This window comes from Vicugna pacos, chromosome 26 (assembly GCF_048564905.1).
Source record: "Vicugna pacos chromosome 26, VicPac4, whole genome shotgun sequence".
In the NCBI taxonomy this organism is placed as follows: Eukaryota; Metazoa; Chordata; class Mammalia; order Artiodactyla; family Camelidae; genus Vicugna; species Vicugna pacos.
The window spans coordinates 5,278,973-5,304,169 of record NC_133012.1 but is presented as its reverse complement, the minus strand read 5'-3'; the positions used below and the strand labels follow the sequence as shown (position 1 = coordinate 5,304,169).

Genomic DNA, 25,197 nt, shown 5'->3' with positions numbered 1-25,197 from the left:
TTATGGCCACCCTTTTAGCAGGGGGAAGAAACCACAGGACACCAAGGGTGCAGAGTAGCTAAGTGTTAGGACACCTGTTACTAAATTTGGCTGGTCACAGGCTTTCCTAGACTTTCTTGGTTCCCCGCCACCCCCACCCCCACCCCCAGGGCAACACACATACACGCACTTATTTTTAACTTCTGGTTCAAGGCCAGAGCTATTTCTTTCAGCTCTCCAACTCCTTGCTCCTCAAAACGTGGTCCATAGACCAGCAGCAGTAGAATCAGCTGGAGCTGTTTAGAAACGCAGAATTACAGATGCACCACTGAATCAGAAATCTGCTTTTTAAATAAGATCTTCGGGGCAATCTGAATGCCCATGAAAATGTGGGAGGTACTGCTTGCTTGAAGTCGCTGATAAGCCGGAAATGGTTCTGACGTCTCTCTAATAATAATGGTAATAATTACAGTAATAAGAGCTGGCGTTTGTCAACCACTTACTATGTCAGGCACCACTTTAAGTGTTTTGCACACTTGTGTGAGCCCCTCCAGGAGTTTGGGGCGGGTACAGGTGTTAATTTATGGAGGAAGCAGCTATGCTCCGGAGAGGTTAATTACCTTGAGTGTTACACAGGAAGTCAGAGGGCGGGCATTCGGAACCAGCCTCGCTTCTGTAGTAATTAGCCCGTTGCCGTGGCTGCCCTTCTTGCTTCTGAGAGGCCGAGTGACTGGCATCGAAGATGAGTTTTCAAGTCTGAAAGACCCAGGATCAAATTCTGCTTTAGCCTCTTACGACGTGGGGGTCCTGGTGAGGTTTTTGTTTTTTTTTTTCAATCCTGCCTGAGCTTCACCTCTTCATACTTGGTGCATAGTTGCCCTAACAATCTGCAGGTTTTTCTCTTCACGGAACTACTACGCATTAAGTTCTTTCTTGGTACTCTGTGCCTGTCATCCTCCTGAACTGTCCTTGTTCTAAAGGCTTTTCCTATTTTTAGCTCTGCCCTCAAACTTCTCCACATCCTCTTGCTTTACATTTTTCTTTTTCTTCTTTTTTAAATAAGCCACACATTATCTTGGTAATCTTCCCACATTAATCACTCTTCCCAGGTTTCCCACTTCTCTTAAATGGTGTTTCCTGGAATCATTTAATTTGACTTTCAGCCTATATTTTTTGGGCAGGGAGGAGGTAATTTGAATGATTGATTGATTTACACTGGGGTCCTGGGGACTGAAGCCAGGACTTTGGGCATGCTAAGTATGCCTTGTACCACTGAGCTAACCCCTCCCCGCTTCAGCCTGTTTTTGGCTTTAAGACAAATCATCAGCAAGGCTATATATTTATTGCAGTGTTTTGTTTTTGGAGCTGGTTTTTGTTTCTAAGGTATATATTGCACGTGAAGCAAATATGCTGGAGACTGAATACAATCACAACTTGGAGGCAAAGGAGCCTAAAACCAGTGTCTTAAATATTTAGACTTTGGAGACTGGTTTTTGACTTACCAGAAGCAGCTTCTACGGCACACCTAAGTATTCTCTCCAGTTCCATAAAGTGTGGGTGAAGACAGGGCTAGCGAGTGCGCCGTCTGCATCAAACTGAGCAGAGTGTAACTCTGGGGAAAATACACTGCTTGGGCTTTTCAGGTTTGCTGGTAAGACTGAGAGTGCACCTGAGTTTAACAGCAGTCGGGGATTAATAGAAACGAAAAGCTAAACTCTCTATTCCAAACCAAATCCAACAGATGGGAGGAGTAAACCTCTTACACACGATTCTGGTATAATATTAATTTTAGAAAGGTAAATAGGATGTTGCCCTTCAGGTGATTTTGCAGCGTATCTTAGAACAGCTCTCATATTTGGAAGGATGGAGGCGATTTCTGGTTTCCTGATCGGCATGTTTAATGCTAGCAAAACAGCAGCGCTGTAAGATAAGTAGAACTCATAGTTTGATGGTCCTTTTCACCCCCTCTTCCAGCTCTGGGTTGAGAGACCACGATGTAATTGTCAGCATAAACGGGCAACCTGTCACCACCACCACCGATGTGATTGAAGCCGTGAAGGCCAGTGATTCTCTGTCCATCCTGGTTCGTCGGAAAAGTCAAACTTTGATCCTGACAGTCACCCCTGAAATAATCAATTAAGTGCCTTGCTTTAAAGAGAAATGATCTAACAAAACCAAAGCTATATGTAGTACCTGGTTTGTATTGAAGACGTGTCGAAGACGGAAAGGTGTTTGAAGGCTTGCTCTCTTATAAAGAAAAATGAATGCTTTCAAACACACACACTTACTCAAACACACACACACACATTCAGGGTTGAGGGTGTTACAACTGCTGCCGAGAAGCCTTCCTAAGGCAAGGACATGGTGCCAGGAAGTCTGGGAAGCTGATACAATTTTATTTAAAGACAGGAAATAACTGAAACAGGCACAGTTTCTAATTCAACCTTGACAGAAGGACACTTTAGTATTTAAAACCTCTCGATAGCCACAAACTGGGTATGAGACACACGCACACACAGACAGATCTATCTACCAAATATTAGGAAACAACCTGCATCCAGAGTGCAAAGGAGATTACATTTTAAATAATATTCCTTTGTTCAATCAGTTTTTTCAGGTTGTACCATATCTGGCCAGAGTTTGTGAAAACAGAGGACAGGCAGGCATTGTCCAGAAGTCAGGCTGAAACTGACAAATGCACGTCGTCACAGAGGAATAGAAGGATTCCCAGGTTGTCACCCAGCAGTAGGAACAACCTGGTTCTCTATCAGCTTTTCTGACCATGAGAAAGGTTTCTTCCACAGAACAGAAACTCTTTACAATTTACAGCCTTCTATCTTTTTACCCGAGCTCTTCCTCCTGGAAACACTGATGATTAACGCTTTTTGGGTCTGGAAACTTAGAGAGAGTTTTAATTTTGTTTTTACTTATTTTTACTTTTTATTTTTTAATAAAGAAAATAGTTTTGATGGGGTTGGTGAATATCCTCGACTTTTTTTTTTTTCTTGAACTGTAAGATGAGGTAGGATTTGTAACTTAAAGTAGTATCTTATTTTGGTAAGATTTTAATTTTAGTTACTGTTTCCAGATTTTTCTTAGAAGTGAGTTTTCTTTTTTCTTCTTCTTTTTTTAAATAGACTTTATTTTTTAGGGCAGTTTTAGGTTGCCAGCAAAATTGAGTGGAAAGGTCAGCGTTTCCCCATATCTCCTGCCCCTATCCCACACAGCCTTCCCCACTATCAGCATCCCAAACCAGGTGGTTCATTTACTATAATGGATGAACCTCCATCAACACATCATTATCAGCCAAAATCTGTAGTTCACATTATGATTCCCCCTTGGTGTTGTACAGTCTTCGGGTTTTGACAAGTGTATAAGGACATATCCACCATTAGAATATCATGGGGGATAGTTTCATGGCTCTAAAAATCCTCTCAGCCCTGCCTGTTCATTCTTCCCCTCCTGCCCCGGGCAACCGCTTATCTATTCACTGTCTCCATAGTTTTGCCTTTTCCCGAATGTCATATGGTTGGAGTCATACACTATGCAGCCTTTTCAGATTGGTTCCTTTCACTTAGTAAGCATTTAAGTTTCCTCTATGTGTTTTTATAACCTGGTAAGTTTCCTGGCTTGATACTCTTTTTTATATTTATGATTTTCTTCTGTTTTTGTGGTATGGTTCCTGTACAGTAAACTACACATATTGCAAATGTACAGTTTGATGAATTTTGATAGATGTATATGCCCCAGTAAAACCCCTACATCAATCAAGATGGCTAACATTTCTATCACTCCCCAAGAGGAGCAATTTTCAAATTCCTGATTTATCCCTTCCCACCCCTTTTACCCACTGGTAACCATTAGTTTGTTTTCTATGTCTGTGAATCTGGTTCTATTTTGTAGATAAGTTCATTTGTCCTTTTAATTTTTTTTTTTTAAGATTCCACATACAAGTGATACGGCATTTTTCTTTCTGGCTTGCTTCACTCAGAATGATGATCTCCAGGTCCACCCATGTTGCTGCAAATGGCATTATTTTATTCTTTTTTATGGTTGAGTAGTACTCCATCGTATATATGAACCACAACTTCTTTATCTGGTCATCTGTCAATGAACATTTAGGTTGCTTCCATGTCTTAGCTATTGTAAGTAGTGCTGCTATGAATATAAACAGGGGGGTGCATGTGTCTTTTTGAATTACATTTTTCTCCAGATATATGCCTAACAGTGGGATTGCTGGATCATATGGTAAGTCTATTTTTTAGTTTTTTAAGGAACCTCCATAGTGGCTGCACCAATTTACATTATTACCAACAGTGTAGGAGGGGTTCCTTTCCTCCACACCCTCTCCAGCATTTATCATTTGAAGACTTTTTAACGATGGCTATTCTGACTGGTGTGAGGTGGTATCTCATTGTAGGTTTGATTTGCATTTCTCTAACAATTAGTGATGTTGAGCATCTTTTCATGTGCTTGTTGGCCATCTGTATGACTTCTTTGGAGATGTCTACTTAAGTCTTCTGCCCTTTTTTTGACTGGGTTGCCTTTTTTTTTTGATACTAAGGTGTATGAGCTGTTTATGTATTTTGGAAATTAGTCCTTTGCCAGTTGCTCATTTGCAAACATTTTCTCGCATTCTGAAGGTTGTCTTTTTGTCTTGTTGATGGTATTCTTAGCTGTGCAAAAGCCTTTTAAGTTTAATTAGATCTGATTTATTTTTGCTTTTATGTCCATTACTCCAGGAGCTGGTTCAAAAAATAGATTGCTGTGATTTATGTCAGAGTGTGTTCTGCCTATGTTTTCCTCTAGTTGTTTGTAGTATCTGGTCTTACATTTAAGACTTTAATCCATTTTGAGTTTATTTTTGTATGTGGTGTTGGAGAATGTTCCAGTTTCAGTTTTTACAGGTAACTGTCAAATTTCTCCAGTATCATTTTATTGAAGAGGCTGTCTTTGCTCTACTGTATATTCTTGCCTCCTTTGTCGTAGATTAACTGAACATAAGAGTGTGGGTTTATTTCCGGACTTTCTATCCCATTCCATCTATCTATGCGTCTGTTTTTGTGCCAGTGCCATACTGTAGCTTTGCAGTATAGTCTGAACTCAGGAAGCGTGATTCCCCGAGCTCCATTTTTCAAGATTGTTTTGGCTACTTGGGGTCTTTTGTGTTTCTATACAAATTTGAACCGTTTTTGTTTCAGCTCTGTGAAAAAATGTCACTGGTAATTTGATAATGATAATTGCATTGAATCTGTATATTGCTTTGGGTAACAGCCATTTGAACAATGTTGATTCTTTCAATCCAAGAACATGGTATATCTTTCCATTTGTTTACATTGTGTTCAATTTCTTTCATCAGTGTCTTACAGTTTTTGGAGTACAAGTCTTTTGCCTCCTTGGATAGGTTTATTTCTAGGTTATTTTATTCTTTTTGGTGTGATGGTAAATGGTATTGTTTCCTTAATTTCTTTTCCTGCTATTTTGCTGTTAGTGTATGGAAATGCAGCTGATTTCTGTGTATTAATTTTGTATCCTGCAACTTTACCAGATTCATTGATGAGCTGTAGTTTCTAGTCACTTCTTTTGGGTTTTCTATGTATAGTATCATGTCATCTGCAAACAGTGACAGTTTTATTTCTTCATTTCCAATTAGGACTCCTTTTCTTTCTTTTTATTCTCTAATAGCTATAGCTCAAACTTTCAAAACTAAGTCGAATAAAAGTGGCAAGAGTGGGCATTCTTGTTTTGTTCCTGATCTTAGAGGAAATGCTTTCAGCTTTTCCCTATTAAGTATGATCTTAGCTGTGGTTTTGTCATATGTGGCCTTTATTATGTGAGGTATAGTCTGTCTATGCCCACTTTCTGGAGAGTTCTCATCATAAATGGACATTGAATTTTATCAAAAGCTTTCCCTGCAACCTTTGAAATGATCATATGGTTTTTATTCTTCAATTTGTTAATGTGGTGTATCACATGGACTGATCTGCAGATACTGAAAAATCCTTGAGTCCCTGGGATAAATCCCACTTGATTGTGGTGTATGATCTTTTTAATGCATTGTTGGAGTCTATCTGCTAGTATTTTGTTGAGGATTTTTGCATCTATATTCGTAAGTGATACTAGCCTGAAATTTTCTTTTTTTTGTGATGTCTTTGGTTTTGGTATCATGGTGATGACAGCCTCATAGAATGAGTTTGGAAGCATTCCTTCCTTTGCAATTTTTTGGAATAGTTTCACAAGATTAGATGTCAACTCTTCTCTAAATGTTTGGTAGAGTTCACCTGTGAAGCCATCTGGTCCTGGACTTTTGTTTGTTGGGAGTTTTTAAATCACTGATTCAATTTTAGTGCTGGTAATTCATCTGTCCACATTGTCTATTTCTTCCTGGTTCAGTCTTGGCAAATTGTACCTGAGAAGTCTTCTGTTTCTTCTACATTGTCCTTTTTGCTGGCATATAGTTGCTCAGAGTAGCCTCTTATGATCATTGTATTTCTGTGGTGTTGGTCATAACCTGTCCTTTTTCATTTCTGATTTTATTAATTTGGACCCTCTCCCTTTTTTTCTTGATGAGTCTGACTAAAGATTCATCAAATTTATCTTTTCAAAGAACCAGCTTTTAGTTTCACTGATCTTTCCTATTTTTAAAATGTCTATCTCATTTATTTCTGATCTTTTTTTTTTTTGAAGGGGGAGGTAATTAGGTTTATTTGTTTATTAATTTTTTTTTTAAAGAGGAGGTACTGGGGATTGAACCCAGGACCTCATGCATGCTAAGCATGACCTCTACCCCTTGAGCTATATCCCTCCCCTTCTGCTTGAATCTTTTAATATTCCTTTTCTGCTACTGACCTTGGGTTTTGTCTGTTCTTTCTCTAGCTGCTTTAGGTGTAGGGTCAGGTTGTTTACTTGAGATTTTTCTTGTTTCCTGAGGTAGGCTTGTATCACTATAAAATTCCCTCTTAACAGCTGCTTTTGCTGCATCCCAGAGGTTTTGGATCATTGTTGTTTTCATTGTCATTTTCTCAAAGTATTTTTTGATTTCCTCAGTGACCCATTGTTTGTTTAGTAGTATACTGTCGAACTTCCATGTGTTTGCAGTTTTCTTTCTTGTAGTTGTATTCTAATCTTGTAGCCTTGTGGTCGGAAAAGATGCTTGGTATGATTCGAATTTTTAAAAATTTACTGAGGCTTGCTTTGTGGGCCAGCATGTGGTCAATTTCTTATTGACTTAAGTAGGGTGTTAACGTACCCAGCTATCATTGGGTTACTGTCAATTTCTCCTTTTATGTCTATTAATAATTCCCTTATGTACTGAGGTGCTCCTATGTTGAGTGCATATATATTTGCAATTGTTATATCCTCTTGGATTGATCCCTTGAGCATTATGTAGTATCCTAGTCTTGTGTAACAGTCTTTACCTTAAAATCTATTTTGTCTGATATACATATTGGTACCCCAGCCTTCTTTTGGTTTCTGTTTGCATGGAGTATCTTTTTCTGTCCCCTTACTTTCAGCCTGCATGTGTCTCTAGCCCTGAATTGGGCCTTTTATATAGACAGCGTATATATGCGTCTTGTTTTTATATCCAGCCAGCCAGTCGATGTCTTTTGGTTGGAGTGTTTAATCCATTCACATTTGAGGTAATGATCGATATGTATGTTCTTATTGCCATTTTGTTAACTGTTTTGGGTTTGTTTTGTAGGTCTTACTTTCCTCTTCTTTTGGTTCTCTTTTCTGTGGTTTGATGACTAGAGAAGTACCTTTAACTTTTGTTGTAAAGCTGATTTAGTGGTGCTGAATTCTTTTAGATTTTGTTTATCTGTGAAGCTTTTGATTTCTCCATCAAATATGAAGGACAGCCTTGCTGGACAGAGAGTTCTTGGTTGTAAGTTTCCCCCTTTCACCACTTTAAATATATCAGGCTGCTCCTTTATGGCCTGTAGAGTTTCTGCTGGAAAATCAGATAAACTTATTGGACTTCTCTTGTATATTACTTGTTGCTTTTCTCTTGCTGACTTTAATATTTTCTCCTTATCTTTAATTTTTGACAACTTGATTACTGTGTGCCTTGGTGTGTTCCTCTTTGGGTTGATCCTGTGTGGAACTCTCTGCGCTTCCCTGACTTGGGTGACAGTTTCCTTTCCCAAGTTAGGGAAGTTTTCAGTTATTACCACTTCAAAAATTTTCTCATGTCCTCTCTCTCTCGTCTCTTTCTGGGACCCCTATAATGTGAATATTAGTGCACTTCATGTTGTCCCAGAGTTCTCTTAAACTATCCTCAATTCTTTTCATTCTTTTTTCTGTTTTGTAGTGATTTCCACTAACCTGTCTTCTAGCTCACTGATCCATTCTTCTGCCTCATTTAGTCTATTCTTGGTTCCTTCTAATGTGTTATTCATTTCAGTAACTTTATTCATCAACTCTGGGTATTTTTTATATTTTCCAACTCTGCTAAAATCTTCACTCTGTGCATCTATACACCTTTAAAGTTCTCTGAACATCTTCACCATCATTAATTTAAATTCTTTCTCAGATAAATTGGCTATCTCTTCATCACTTAATTCTTCTTCTGGGGTTTTATCTTGCACCTTGGTCTGGAACATATTCCTCTGCCACCTCATATTGTCTTTCGATTTGTATTTTTAGGTAGGTTAGTTATATTTCTCGACCTTGGAGAAGTGGCCTCTGTGGGAGACATCCTATGCATCCCAGCAGTACACTCGTCTCTTGTACCTCAAGGGCCAGGGTCCAGCCAGTCCCAGGGTAGATTCTGGCCTGTGTTTGTGGATTCCTTCCACAGGCTTTTGGGTTGTTGTTTTCTTATTTCTGGTACCTGCCACCTGGTGGATGAGGCTGGACTAGAGGCTTATGCAGGTTTCCTGGCAGGAGCCATGGGAGTGCCTGCCCACTGCTGGGTGATGCTTGGTCCTGGTCCTCTGGTGGGTAGAGCCATGTCTCAGGGCATGTCTAGAGGTGTTTGTGGCTCAGGATGTTTGCTGATGGTTGGGGCTGCAGTCTCACCCCATATGTTGTTTGGCCTGAGGCTTCCCAGCACTTAGGTCTAGAGGCTGTTGAGTGGGACTAGGGGTTGGTGCCAGTGATCCGGTCAAGATGTCAGCCTCTAGGAAAGCTTGTGTAGATGAACAGTCCAGGAATGTCTGCCACCAGCTTTTATGACCCGTAGGTGAGCTGCAGCTATCCCCTACCTCCCTAGAAGACCTTCCAAATCCAGCAGGCAATTCTGGCCCATGTTTCTATGAAATCACTGCGTCTCTCCTTGGACCTGGCGCACGTAAGATTACGCGTACACTTCCCAAGAGAATGAAGTCTGTTTACCCCAGTCCTGTGGGGCTCCTGGTGTTAAGCCCCACTGGCCTTCAAAACCAGATGTCCTGGGGTCTCCTCCTCTCAATGCTGGAACCCCAGGCTGGGGACTTACATGGTGCTCAGGACTCTCATTCCTGTGGGAGGGCCTCTGCAACTTAATTATTCTTCAGCTTGTGGGTCACCCACCCAGGAAGTATGGTTTCCAATTATATCACGCCCCTCCTACTGTTCCGCTGTGGTTCCCTCTTTATATTTCCATTTGAAGATCTTTAATAGGTTTCAGTCTTTTTTCTCGATGTTTGCTTAGCAGTCAGTTGTGGTTTTGTTGTCAAGAAGACTATTTATGATTTTTTTAAATGGAAGTAACTGTACTGGGGACTGAACTCAGGACCTTGTGCATGCTAAGCCACCACTCTACTACTGAGCGCACACTCTATTTTTGTTTTTAAGGGACATCCTTGAACTCCCTTAAATCCTATGCAAAATTTTATGTATCTGCATTTCTGGGGGGAAAGGGTCATTTCTTCATGACCTATGGGAATTTAAGTAATTCTGCCTTAGAGACTATGAGTAAGAATCTTAATTATTACTATTATAAACAAGGTTAAGGTCATTGTGGTCCAGAACTTTCAAGGTAGGACAGAATAACTTGTTTTAATTTTTACATGATAGCCATCACTTAATAGCAGTGATCATATTAATCAGGGCTAATAAAGCTGAAACTTTTAGGAATACTGCTTCATAATGATAGAGCATTTCCAAAGTTAGTTTAACTGTGATTCCTGGTTTTTATGTCAATTATTAGGAGCCTAAACTTTGAGCAGTTCTACGTTGATTGTTGCTAGAAATTGTAAGTTACTGAAGTAGCAGGCTCGTTAGTTTGAATTACGTACAAATTTGTCCTTTTGCTGTGTACTTTAACAGTTCTTTTCAACTCAGATTGCAAGGGATGGGAACTAAGTTTTTAAAATCGTTTATAATTCAGAACATTTTTGAATACTCAGTGATTTGGGAATGCAAAAGCTTGGTTCTCTCTTTACCTCTGGCTGATGGCTGTAGCCCACAGGGAGAGATTTTGGTACCATGCTTATTTTGACAGAATGTGTTCAATTTCTCTTTGCCCATACAAATCACATCCTAACTCTAGCCAGCACTCATAAATAATATCCCTTAAGTAAGAGTCTGTTTTCCTTTCCAAGGTCATGAGGTTCCTCACCTTATCTTACCTAACCATAAGGAATATTTTTATAGTTACCTGTATGAAATCTTTTTTACCAGCTCCCTAAACTGGTAAATACGAATTTTTAGATAGGAAAATTCTGCCAAGAGTACAGCTTAACCTAGACATGTCTGGTACTGTTGGCTTTCAAAGCCTAATTGGAATGAAGAAATTATTGTATCATATGTGTTGTCTCTTGGGCATAATGATGATGCAACAATAGGGTTTAATTAATAGGCTCACTCCAAATGCCTAGCTTTTAGCTAAACGTGTATAATTTTGAGTTTCACTCTACCTCCTGAAAATACCCAGCATTCCAGGTTGGTAACGTTGAATCTCAATGTGTATGAAAATCCATCACCATTTCTACTTCTGCTGAAGATTTTCGCTGGTTCTGCTCCAGATCTTCTCTGCGTGAAGGCTCAGGATCACAAAAGGCACAAGGCAAAAAATATTCACTTTGCTCATCCCATTGGGTCCACTTGCTCCAAAAGACTGACAACACAGCAGTGCACAGAAATAAAGAATGTGGAAACCCTGCTGCAGTTTATAAGTTAATTACCATCCTTTATATTTTGTACATGAGGAAAGGTACACAGATGATACTGACAATATTGTTTGCTTGTCATTTCTAGTCTGTAAGGGGAGATTCTGCGCTGAAAATCCATAGTCCAAGGAAACCTTCCTAACCAAATCCATTCCCTCCAAGGAGGGAAAGCAGTGGTCGAGTCTGATATCGAGGAAGAGTCTGACGTCCAGGAGGAGCCTGCAGAGATGAATTCAGAAGACTTGCCCCTCTGAGCCAGGACAGCGGCTCTTTTCAGTAAATAGTGCACCAATTGCTGCCGTCACTGGGCATCAGCCCTCCAGTGATGAGCAAAATGAGGTCAACAAACCACCAAATCCCAAGTCCTCCAAGTGTCAAGAGCTTCCCTACGGCTGTGCCGGTGTGTCCCAGACAGAAACGATCCACTCCGAAACAGCCCAGGAAGAAAGAGTAGAGTAAAGTGGTTATGAAGTAGTGTCCAGTGTACCTAGACAAAAGGAATTAAGAGGAAGGTGTTTACCACGCGGAGATGAACACACTTCATGACTAGTGAATTTCATGTTAAGTGAAAAGGTGGGGACGCAGTACCTTTGTGACCTCTTACCCCGTAAAAAAGGGAAATCTCTAGTTAGTTGAGTCTCAAAAGAGTACTTGCTAAGGTATGAGGACCTGTAAGATCCCAGACAGGGCTGGACTGGACAAGAAACCATCAAGCACATTTGCACGACTGGCATCCTGGTAGGAGTGGAGTCAGGCCCCCCTCCTGCCCTCACTCAGGCTCCTTTCCCAAGGCTATGATTCTGAATGTAGTTCTCCAACGAAGTGTTACAGTTCCTGAAATGAACACTGACCTCCTCATTCCTTTCCTGCTGTTTTGTGGCACCTAAAAATGGGGACTTCTTTGTAGGGACTTCCGTCTTACGTCCTGTGATGAGATTCCATTGCGGTTGCCCTAACACCATCACTCAGCACAGCTACAGACTCTCTAGCAAATGGTGTAAGTAAATTCTGGGCCTTAAAACAGAATTTACAGGAATAACCCTAATTCTTTTAACTTTCATCAGTGTTATCATAAATGCTGATTTTTCAGGGAGAGAGGCCCACAGTTTTCATAATAAAACCTTTCTTCCTAAAATTCTAAGGCTGTTTTCATACCATTTATGCCTGTCATAGGAATCTTGGAACTACATCATCTGGTCCAACCCCCTCATTTTGAGGATGAAGAGATAGAGACTTGGGGGTGCCCAAAGGTCCTGAAACAGACATTTAGAATTTTCAGCCTCTGGGCTCAAGTCCAGTGTCCTCCCTATTATAACCACATTACCCAGGATTATGCATAGAATTAACCATGTTGCCCCATTAACACTTAAGGTAAAAGAAAAAGTCACATCGACAGACGACAAAGAAAACAGCTCAACCTCCATCCAAGAATTAACTGCCTCATTCAAAGCAACACTTACTTTATACAAGGTTTATTCTCTCGTAGGAAGGTTCTAGGGCTGGCACATTCAATCCCGTCTAGGGCCCGGCACTGGACCGAAGTATGTTCCACGTCACTGTAGGCCTGACCACCGAACTGTGGAATAACAACCAAAACAACCAACTGACCAAACTCACCAGAGCAAGTCACATGACACATTAACTTTCTGTGAATTAATAAAAGCTGACTCAGGACAACCATTACGCTAACAGAGGTCGGGTAAAGCTGTGCTAAATAGCAAGGAATTTCGTGACATCCTTCAAGGGATTTGAAATTAGTCCATCCTAAATGCACATGGTTTTTAAATAAACTTTTTTTCCCCTTTATGACTGCCTTCTTTAATAATACAGCAAAAAAGTTCATTATAATCACTTTCATTACATACCATTTAGTATAGACAGACACAATGCTTTAATTATCATATATTTGCAGGAAAAAAGAACACATTTCTGAGTATTTGAAAATGGGTATTTAAAAACTCAATGTGTATTCGAGGTCTGTTTTATACACATATTATAGGTGAACATAATTAGGAAAGAACTCAGAATATTAGCTGACTCAGAACTTGACTTGGGTCATAAAAGTGTCATCAGATATCTGTACTACCACTAAAGAATAAGTTTAAATTCCAGCAAAAAATTTCAGAACAGGACTTCTGACCCTTTGTGTAACTGAATTCAAACAGAGAAAGCACAGCTGTATATTCTCTATTGACACCTTATGAAGTGCTTCACCACTGATTTTTCTGGAACATTTCTCAAAGAGAAGGGAGTGGGAAATGAGGACACTTGCTTCTCATACCTCCCTGGGGGTTCTGGTGCCTGAATACTGAGGGTCCTCTAAGACTTCAGGGGGATGTGATAGTTTGAGTGTCTTCTCGGGATCAACCCAGGTTTTCATTAAAATGGGCCAAAGCATATCTATACAATGATCTCTGTACAGTGCTCACTCAAACTTTTATCAGTAATTATCAATACAGCAAGATTTCATTGGATTAAAAATACTTCCTTATACTTGACTGCAGTAGCAGTTGCCTTTTTGGCCTTATCACTTTTAGGTTTATTCCTCTGGGTCTGATTTAGTACAAGGAATACCTTCCTGTATTTCTCTTATACCTGACTGCGTCTTGACTGGCATCACATAGCGTAACAGAACATAACGGTGAATCAACAGTGGGGACGAAGAACATGAACTTCACTAGTTCTCGGGAGACTGACTAGGAAGCATGCATCCAGCTTTAGGGATGTTATTTACGGAACTGCATGGCTTTTTTTCCATTCCAAGAGGCCAATGTTATCAAAGGCTTCTCCTGGAATGTTATAACCTCCTACAAAGACATGTACTCATAAACTCTATTTCTTAAGGACATGGTGGGAAATTGCTTGTCTGGTGAAAAGAGGTTATTGGCAACAGGAATTTTGTCCCAGACGCGTGGGTAATGAAGATATTGCTCAATCCATCATCAGTTTTGAAAGTCCACAGACCTTTCTTTTCCTCTTTCAGGAAAGTACAGGCCTTGAAGGATAGTCAGGGGTGACAGTTTAGCTTCGAATCTGTCGATCTCAATGGCCAAAGGAACCAAAGACAGGCGGGTCTTTGCACCTGGGTAACTAAGGTACAGAGACTGTTTCTTCCAGAGGCAACTACATGTCTTGTTCAGCCACTGACCCAGGCTATGCTGGAAATTTCCAGTAACAGTCATTCCAGTGAATTTTACAAAACGGTGACTTCATACCCTTTATACTTTTCTGTAACAGCATTTAGCCAGCACTATTTCTCTGTGGAAGAGTCTGCTTATAAAACAAAACAAAAACCCACCTTGAGACAACCATAACCAAGTTCCTGGGATGCCGTTGCATTTCCAACATGATCCACGGGGTCTTCACATTCTATAAATTCATCAGGCCTGTAAATCAGCAGTAAGATCAGGACCACCGTCATCATTAAGGACTTTGCAAATGGCTGTTTCAATGTACATAATCAAAACAGGCAAGAGACATTTCTTTTGTTTTCAGCGGTTTAACTTCATTCGGACTCTTCTCCAAGATGTGATGGTGTCAATTAGGCTGAAGCACAGCAGGTCAGCTATCCAAAGGAAGCTTCTGTTGGGGCGGGGTGGGTGTTTTTGGTCCTATTTCTTTATTATTAATTAATTTCTAAAAATTGAAGTACAGTTGATTTGCAATGTTGTGTTAGTTTCTGGTGTACAGCATAGTGATTCAGACATACATAGACTTATATACGCTTTCTAGGTTATTACAAGATATTGAATATTGTTCTCCATGCTATACAGTAGGACCCTGTTGTTTACCTGGTCCTACTTCTACAAGGATTCTACTTCTGCCATGGCTTCCCCTCATCCCTAGGTAAACAGCCACAAGGCTATGGAGGCAAAATTGAAACCAAGGATTCCAATTCTTTTTGCATTTCCCAAGTGCTTTTGCTTATCTGACATAAAAGAGATGTTAAAAATTTTGGGGGGAGGGTATAGCTCAAGGCCCACAAGCTGAAGAAAAATCAAGTCCCAGAGGCCCTCCCACAGGAGTGAGAGTTCTAAGCCCCACATAAGTCCCCAGCCAGGGGATTCCAGTACTGGGAGGAGGAGACCCCAGGACATCTGGTTTTGAAGGTGAGTAGGGCTTAACCCCTGGAGCCCCACGGGACAGGGGGAAACAGAAACTTTATGCTCTGGGGAAGCGTACACAGAATCTCTCAGGTGCCAGGTCCAGGGGCAGAGGCAGCGATTTCATAGGAACCTAGGCCAGACCTGCCTGCTGGTTTTGGAAGGGCTTTTAGGGAGGTAGGGGATGGCTGGGGTTCACTCAGGGGACATAAAAGCTGGTGGCGGACATTCCGGGACTGTTCATTTACATGAGCTTCCCTGGAGGCTGACATCTTGACTGGATCACTGGCACCAACCCCTAGTCCCACTCAACAGCCTCTAGGCTTAAGTGCTGGGAAGCCTCAGGCCAAACAACATATGGGGTGAGACTGCAGCCCCAACCATCAGCAAACATCCTGAGCCACAAACACCTCTAGACATGCCCCGAGACATGGCCCTGCCCACCAGAGGACCAGGACCAAGCTTCACCCAGCAGTGGGCAGGCACTCCCACTGCTCCTGCCAGGAAACCTGCATAAGCCTCTGGTCCAGCCTCATCCACCAGGTGGCAGATAACAGAAATAAGGAAACAACAATCCCAAAACAACAGGCCAGACTACCCTGGGACTGGCTGGACCCTGGCCCTTGAGTGACAAGAGAGGAGTGTACTGCTGGGACGCATAGGATGTCTCCCACAGAGAGAAGAGGGACATTTCTCCAAGGTCGAGAAATGTAACTAACCTACCTAAAAATCAAATAGAAAGATAGACGATAGGAGGCAGCAGAGGAATATCTTCTAGGCCAAGGTACAAGATAAAACCCCAAAAGAAAAAATAAGTGATGAGGGAACATGCAATCTATCCGAGAAAGAGTTTAGATGAATGACAGAGAAGATGTCTAGAGAACTCAAGAGGAACAGAGATGCACAGAGTGAAGGTTTTAGCAAAGAGTTGGAAAAAGTAAAGAATATCTAAACAGAGTTGAAGAATAAAATCACTGAAATGAATTAACACACTAGAAGGAACCAAGAATAGACTAAATGAGGTAGAAGAATGGAACAATGAGCTAGAAGAGAGACTAGTGGAAATCACTACTAAAGAACAGAAAAAAAGAAAAAATAATGAAAAGAAATGAGGATAGTTTAAGAGAACTCTGGACAACAGGAAGTGCACTCATATTCACATTATAGGGGTCCCAGAAGGAGGAGAGAGAGAGGTGAGAAAATTTTTTAAGAAGTAATAACTGAAAACTTCCCTAACTTGGGAAAGGAAACTGTCACCCAAGTCCAGGAAGTGCAGACAGTTCCACATAGGATCAACCCAAAAAGGAACACACTAAGGCACATAGTAATCAAATTGTCAAAATTAAGGATAAGGAAAAAATATTAAAATCTGCAAGAGAAAAGCAACAAGTAACATATGAGGGAAGTCCAATAAAGTTATTAGTTGATTTTCCAGCAGAAACTCTACAGGCCAGAAGGGAGAGACACCACAGAAATGTAAGAGATCATAATAAGTTACTATGAGCAATTATATGCCAACAAAAAGGACAATGTAGAAATGGACATGTCCTTTGAAAGGTACAATCTACCAAGACGGAACCAGGAAGAAATAGACAGTATGAACAGACCAATTACCAGTACTGAAATTGAATCAGTAATTAAACTCCCAACAAACAAAAGTTCAGGACCAGATGGCTTCACAGGGGAATTCTATGAAACATTTACAGAAAAGTTAATACCTATCCTTCTGAAAGTATTCCAAGAGGAATTCCAGAGGCAGGAAGACTTCGAAACCCATTCTATGAGGCCATCATCACCCTGATTCCAAAACTAGACAAAGATATCACAAAAAAAGAAAATTACACGCTAGTATCAATTATGAAGATAGATGCAAAAATCCTCAACAAAATACTAGCAAATTGACTCCTATAATGCATTAAAAGGATCATATACCACGATTGAGTGGGATTTATCCCAGGGATGCAAGGATTTTTCAAAATCTGCAAATCAATCAATGTGATACACCACATTAAGAAACTGAAGAATAAAACTCAAAATCATCTCAATAGATACAGAAAAATATTTTGATAAAATTGAATATCCATTTACAAGGAAAACTCTCCAGAAGTGGTCATTCACTAAATATACCTCAAGATAATAAAGGATGTATATGGCAAACCCACAGTTAACATCATAATTAATGGGGAAAAGCTGGAAGCATTTCCTCTAAGATCAGGAACAAGACAAGGACGCCCACTCTTGCCACTTTTATTCGACCTAGTTTTGGAAGTTTGAGCCATAGCTATCAGAGAATAAAAAGAAATAAAGGAATCTAAATTGGAAATTAAGAAATAAAACTGTCACTGTTTGCAGATGACATGATACCATACATAGAAAACCCGAAAGAAGTGACCAGAAAACTACTACAACTCATCAGTGAATCTGGTAAAGTTGCAGGATACAAAATTAATACACAGAAATCAGTTACATTTCCATACACTAACAACAAAATAGCAGAAAAAGAAATAAAGGAAACAATACCATTCACCATTGTACCAAAATGAATAAAATACCTAGGAACAAACCTATCCAAGGAGGCAAAAGACTTGTACTCCAAAAACTATAAGACACTGATGAAACGAACTGAAGACGACATAAACAAATGGAAAGATATACCATGTTCTTGGATTCGAAGAATCAATATTGTTAAAATGGCCATAGTACCCCAGGAAATACAGAGACTTAGTGCAATCCCTATCAAACGCCCAGGGACATTTTTCACAGAGCTGGAACAAAAAATGTTAAAATTTGTATGGAAACACAAAAGACATTGAATAGCAAAAACTTGAAAAAGAAGAATGGAGCTGGGAGAATCACGCTCCCTGACTTCAGAGTATACTAGAAAGATACAGTAACGAAAACAGTATGGTACTGGCACAAAAACGGACACATAGATCAATGGAACAGAATAGAAAGTCCAGAAATAAACCCATGTACTTATGGTCAATTAGTCTACAACAAAGGAGGCAAGAATATACAATGGAGAAATGACAGTCTCTTCAGTAGACGGTGTGGGGAAAACTAGACAGTTACCTAGAAGAGACTGAAATCAGAACATTCTTTAACACTATATACAAAAAAAACCTCAAAATGGATTATAGACTTAAATGTAAGACCAGATACTATAAAACTCCTAGAGTAAATCATAGGCAGAACACTCTTGCACATAAATCACAGCAACATAGTTTTTGAAGCAACTCCTAGAGTAATGGAGATAAAAGCAAAAATAAACAAATGGGATCTAACTAAATTTAAAAGCTTTTGCACAGTTAAGGACACTATCAACAAAATGAAAAGACAACCTATAGAACGTGAGAAAATGTTTGAAAATGATGTGACCAACAAGGGACTAATTTCCAAAATATACAAACAGCTCATACACCTTAATATGAAAAAAAAGGAGCAACCCAATCAAGAAATGGGCAGAAGACCTAAATAGGCATCTCTCCAAAGAAGACATACAGATGGCCAACAAGTACATGAAAAGATGCTCAACATCACTAATTGTTGGAGAAATGCAAATCAAACCTACAATGAGATACCACCTCAAACCAGTCAGAATGCCTTCATTAAAAAGGCCACAAACGATAAATGTTGGAGAGGGTGTGGAGAAAAAGGAATTCCCCTACACTGTTGGTGAGAAAGTAACTTGGTGCAGCCCCTATGTAGGACAGTATGGACACTTCTCAAAAGACTAAAAATAGACTTACTATATGATCCAGCAATCCCACTCCTGGGCATTTATCTGGAGAAAAATATAATTCAAAAAGACACATGCACCCCAGTTTTCATTGCAGCACTATTTACAATATCCAAGACATGGAAACAACCCAAATGTCTATCAATAGATGACTGGATATAGATGTGGTGTATATATACACAATGGAATACTACTCAGCCATAAAAAATAAAACAATGCCATTTGCAGAACATAGGTGGACCTGGAGATCATCATTCTATGGGAAGGAAGCCAGGAAGAGAAAGAAAAATGCCATATCATATTGCTTATATGTGGAATCTAAAAAAAAGGGACACAAATGAAATTATCTACAAAACAGAAGAAGACTTACAAACAGAGAACTAGCGGTTAAAGGGGGAGGGAAGGGATAAATTGGGAATTCCAAAATTGCACCTCTTGGGGAGTGATGGAAATGTTAGCCTTCTTGATTGTGGTAGAGGTTTCACTGGTGTATATATCTATCAAAATTCATCAAAGTGTATATCTGAAATATGTGTAGTTTACTGTATAGGAACCATACCACAATAAAGGTAAAGTTAAGAAAAAAAGATACGAAAAGATATTTGAAAAAATCATAAGTGAAAAATTTCCAAATCTAAAGAAGGAATCAGATATCCAAGTACAGGAAGCATAGATGGTACCAAACAAGAAGAACCAAATAGACCCACACCAAGACATATTATAATTAAGACAGCCAAAGTTAAACACAAATTGTTCTAAAGGCACCAAGAGAAAAACAAAGAGTTAGTTACAAGGGAATGCCCATAAGGCTTTCAGCTGATTTCTCAACACAAACATTGCAGGCCACAAAGGTGTGGCAAGATATAGTCAAAGTCCTGAATGAGAAAAAGCTGTAACCTAGGATACTCAATCCAACAAGACTATCCTTTAGAATAGAAGGAGAGAGAATGACTTCCACAGACAAGCGAAAACTGAAAGAATTCAGCAATACTAAACCTACCCTAAACAAAATACTGGAAGGTCTACTTTAAATAGAAAAGAAGCAGGAAACTATAGAAAGGAGAAAATCATAATTGGAAATGTGATAACTACAATGAATTGCAATAGAATAAACATGAAGATGTAAAAGAGGACATCAAAACCATTAAAGATGGGAGAGGGGAGCAAGAAAATATATACTTTTTTCTTTCTTTTTAGGATGTGTTTGAGCTTACATGACTACTGGTTTAAAGCAAACTGATATAGTAATGGGTTAGCATACTTTAAAAACATGGTAACCACAAACCAAAAGCATAGAGTCACAAAACCCAAAAAGAAACCAAGATAATACAAAAAAATTTTTATCAAACCACAGAAAGAAAAAGGGAAAGGAACAAATAAGAAATACCAAATCAACTGGAAAACTAAGTTCAAAATGGCAATAAACACACCTTTATCAATAATTACCATAAATGTCAACGGACTAAATGCTCCAGTCAAAAGACAGAGTTCCAGATTGGATAATAAAACAAGAATCTACAATATGCTGTATACAAGAAACTCACTTTAGGGTAAAGGACACACATAGATCGAAACGAGAGAATGAATGGAAACCACAAGAAAGCAAATACTGATTTCAGACAAAACAGAGTTTAAACAAAGTCCATAAAGAAAGATAAAGAAAGAAACTACATAACGATTAACAGAGCAATAAAAGATGAGGATACTACACTCCTTAACATATATGCACCCAATATAGGAGCACCTAAATACATAAAGCAAATACTAACAGATATAGAAGGAGAAATTGATGGGAACACAATCATAGTAGGAGACTTGAATCCCTCATTAACATCATTGGATAGATCTTCCAGACAGAAAATCAGTAAGGCAATGGAGAAACTAAATAACACAATCAAACAGCTGAACTTGGTTGATATTTTTAGGATACTACATCCCCCCAAAACAGAATATACATTCTTTCCAAGTGTGTATGGAATATTCTCTAAGATAGGTCATGTCCAATCACTCAGGCACAAAAGAAGCCTCAACAAATCTGAGAGGATAGAAATTATTTCAAGCATCTTTTCTGACCACTATGTCATGAAACCAGAAATCAACCACAGAAAAACAAAGGAGAAGAAAAACAGCAGCATGGAGATTATACAATATGCCCCCCCCAAACCAATGGATCAGTGATGAAATCAAAGAAGAAATTAAAAAATACTTTGAGACAAACGACAGTGAAAACACAACTACACAAAAATGTATGGGATGCACCAAAAACAGTCCTAAGAAGGAAGCTCCTAGTGGTACAGGCCTTTCTCAAAAACAAGAACAATCTCAAATGAGCAACCGAACCTACCACCTAAAAAAGTTAGAAAAAGAAGAACAAAACCTAATGTCAGCAGAAGGAAAGAAATAATAAAGATCAGGGAGGAAATAAATAAAATAGACATTAAAAAAAGAATAGGAAAAAAATCAATCTCACCAAGAGCTGGTTTTTTGAAAGAGTAAACAAAATTGACAAACCTCTGGCCAGGCTCACAATGAAGAAAAGAGAGAGAACACAAGTTAAAAAAAAAAATAAGAAAGGAAAATGGAGAAATTACAATCAATACCACAGAAATACAGAAAATCATGAGAGAATACTATGAACTGCATGGCAATAAATCAGACAACTTAGAAGAAATGGACAAGTTTCTAGAAACATTGCATTGTTTCAGTCCAACAAAACTGAATCAAGAAGAAACAGATCATTGGAACAGACCAATCAATACAAATGAAATAGAATTAGCAATAAAAAGCCTCCCTGCAAACAGAAGTCCAAGACCAGAAGGCTTCACTGGGGAATTCTACCAAACATACAAAGAACTCATACCAGTCCTTCTCAAACTCTTCCAAAAGATTGAAGAGGAGGGAATACTCCCAAACCATCACCCTGATACTAAAACCAGACAAAGACACTACCAAAAAAAGGCCAATATCACTGATGAACATAGATACAAAAATCCTTAACAAAATATTAGCAAACAGAATCCAACAGCACATAAAAAAGATTATACACCATGATCAAGTTGGGTTCATCCCAGGGACACAAGGGTGGTTCAACATATGCAAATCAATCAATGTGATACATCACATCAACAAGAGAAAGGACAAAAATCACATGATCATCTCAATAGATGCAGAAAAAGCACTTAACAAAATTCAACACCCATTTATGATAAAAACTCTTACCAAACTGGGTATAGAGGGAACATATCTCAACATAATAAAAGCAATTTATGATAAACCCACAGCTAGCATAATACTCAATGGTGAAAAACCGAAAGCCTTCCCACTAAAACCTGTAACAAGACAAGGCTGCCCACTCGCACCACTTCTATTCAACATAGTGTTGGAAGTCCTAGCCACAGCAATCAGGCAACAGAAAAAGTAAAAGGGATCCAAATTGGAAGAGAAGATGTAAAATTGTCACTATATGCGGATGATACTATATATAGACAACCCTAAGAGCTCCACACAAGAACAACTAGAGCTGACAAAAGAATTCAGCAAGGTAGCAGGATACAAGATTAACATACAGAAATCAGTTGCATTTCTTTACACTAACAATACAATGTCAGGAAAGGAAAGTAAAATCAGTATTGTTAAAATGGCCATAATGCTGAAGGCAATCTACAGATTTAATGTGATCCCTATCAAATTACACAGGACATTTTTCAAGAACTAGAACAAGTAACCCCAAAATTTACATGGAATCACAAAAGACCCAGAATTGCCAAAGCAATACTGAAGAAAAAGAACGAAGCTGGAGGAGAAACCCTCCCAGACTTCAGACAATACCACAGAGCTACAATAATTAAAACAACACAGTACTGGTACAAAAACAGACATATGGATCAATGAAACAGAATAGGAAGCCCAGAAATAAACCCACAGATGTATTCTCAATTAATCTTTGACAAAAGAGGCAAGCGTATACAATGGAGAAAAGACAATCTCTCCAGCATTGGTGTTGGGAAAACTGGACAGCCCCATTAAATCAGTGAAGTTAGAACACTCCAGCACATCACACAGAATAATAAACTCAAAATGGCTTAAAGACTTAAATATAAGAAAGACAATATAAATCTCCTGGAAGAAAACACAGGCAAAACATTCTCTGACATAAATCTTAGCAATGTTCTCCTAGGGCAGTCTACCCAGGCGATAGATATGAAAGCAAAAATAAACAAATAGGACTTAATTAAACTCACAAGCTTTTGCATAGCAAAGGAAACCATAAGCAAAACAAAATGACAACATACAGAATGGAAGAAAATATTTGCAAATGATGTGACTGACAAAGGCTTTATTTCCAGAATATATAAACAGCTCATACAACTTAATAATTAAAAAAAACCCAACCCAATCCAAAAATGGGCAGAAGACGTAAACAAGTAATTCTCCAATGAAGACATACAAATGGCTAATAGGCACATGAAAAAATGCTCAATATCACTAATTATCAGAGAAAGGCAAATCAAAACTACAATGAGGTATCATCTCATACCAGTCAGAAAGGCCATCATTAAAAAGTCCACTAACAGTAAATGCTGGAGAGGCTGTGGAGAAAGGGGAACCCTCCTACACTGTTGGTGGGAATGCAGTTTGGTGCAGCCATTTTTGAAAACAGTGTGGAGAATCCTCAAAAAACTAAAAATAGACTTACCCTATGATCCAGCAATCCCACTCCTGGGCATATATCTGGAGAGGACTCTAATTCGAAAGGACACATGCACCCCAATCTTCACAGCAGCACTAAATACAACAGCCAAGACATGGTAGCAACCTACATGTCCATCAACAGATGACTGGATAAAGAAGTTGTGGTATATACACAATGGAATACTACTCAAGAGATAAAAAACAAAATAATGCCATTTGCAGAAACATGGACCTGGAGGTCATCATTCTAAGTGAATCAAGCCAGCAAGAGAAAGAAAAATACCATCTATCACTCATATGTGGAATATTGAAAAAAGAGAAAAGAGGATACTAAAGGACTCATCTACAAAACTGAAACAGACTCGCAGACAGTAAACAATCTTATGGTTACTGGGGGAAAGGAGGTGGGAAGTGATAAATTTGGGAGTTTGAGATTTTTAAATGTTAACCACTATATATAAAAATAGATAAAACAAATTTTTGCTGTATAGCCCAGGGAACTATATTCAGTATCTGTGACAACCTTTAATGAAAAATAATATGAAAACAAATATATATATGTGCATATATATATGTGTATATATATACACATACACATGCATGACTGGGACATGCTGTACACCAGAAACTGATACACTGTAACTGACTATACTGCAATAAAAATTTTTTTGACTTGGTTTTGCAATGGTAAGGAGATACATATATACACACACACACACACACACATACATATACCCGCGTGTATATAATATATATACATTTTAAAGGATGTGCCTTGTAGGGACAAGTAATTAACTCCATTTGTGGCCTCAGTACCAGCACCTGCGTCGGCTTCTCCGGTTAAAGGGAGTAGGACAAAGAAGCCACAATCTCGTACCCTTCTTCCGGTGTCTACATGTCACTTCTCCCTAGTTCTCCTCTTTGGGGATCCTGAACGATCTGCTACCAACACACAGGGCTTTTCCCTGCATGGGTGAGAGGACTGAGAAACCTGCCACGCTATTTACCTCCCAGGTGTTGCCTATCAGGTCCTCAGGTGAAGAGGGTTTAGGGGAAAAAATGCAGCCTCCCTCCCCTCCTCTCCCCGCACAACACCCTTGCATCCCAGGCCCCATCTCCATCTCCACCCGCCTCGACGACTGGGCAGCTTACAGGTAAGAGCAAAGGATGACTGGAGAGTGGGGGTCGCCATATTCCCAGCTCGCCGCGCCGGGGGAGCCCTCCGGGTGGGCGACGCCAGCGGATGTGAGCTCGGGCTCGGCGGTGGTGTTGTGCGAATGGCTCCGAGAGACACAGTGCAGCAGAAGTAGGTTCCCCAGCAGCAAAGCCGCCTGGCCGCACAGAAGTAAATAACTCACCGGGCAACCCCCCAGCACCATCTTCCCAGGCCCAGTGGCGGAGACCCAGCTTTAACCGCAAACCCGGACCGGCACAGCCGACCCCAAGCTCTGTGCCGTCAGGCCTTTCCGCGTAGCCCCTTCTCCTCGCCGCCAAACAGCCAATGGGAGCGCAGCTGGACCCCGTCAACCCCACCAACCAATCAGAAAAGGTTGCGCAGGGGCGGTGCTGCTCTTCGCTACAGCCTCTCAAT

The 25,197-nt window shown here is 39.6% G+C and overlaps 2 protein-coding genes across 5 annotated transcripts in view; one reads left to right on the top strand and one right to left on the bottom strand.

The window, feature by feature from the left end:
* Positions 1-11,288, top strand: part of HTRA4 (HtrA serine peptidase 4) — an 18,234-nt gene extending 6,946 nt beyond the window's left edge. Inside the window, exons 9-11 of one of the 4 annotated variants that reach the window (XM_072950252.1) lie at positions 1,954-2,062; positions 10,929-11,078; positions 11,161-11,288. In XM_072950252.1, coding sequence (XP_072806353.1) covers positions 1,954-2,062; positions 10,929-10,943 — 124 coding nt within the window. In that variant the 3' untranslated portion in view covers positions 10,944-11,078; positions 11,161-11,288. Of the gene's footprint in view, positions 1-223; positions 790-1,953; positions 2,159-10,928; positions 11,079-11,160 lie in introns of those variants that run through there. The other 3 variants (XR_012064372.1, XR_012064371.1, XM_072950251.1) reach the window with 3 other exon arrangements.
* TM2D2 (TM2 domain containing 2) lies at positions 11,067-25,114 on the bottom strand. Its single transcript, XM_006201114.4, has 4 exons — positions 24,759-25,114; positions 14,371-14,458; positions 12,533-12,648; positions 11,067-11,559 (listed from the first exon to the last, which is right to left on the bottom strand). Exons 1-4 carry the CDS (start codon positions 24,983-24,985, stop codon positions 11,346-11,348), a joined length of 645 nt encoding a protein of 214 aa, XP_006201176.1. The 5' UTR covers positions 24,986-25,114; the 3' UTR covers positions 11,067-11,345.
* Positions 25,115-25,197: the final 83 nt, after the last annotated feature.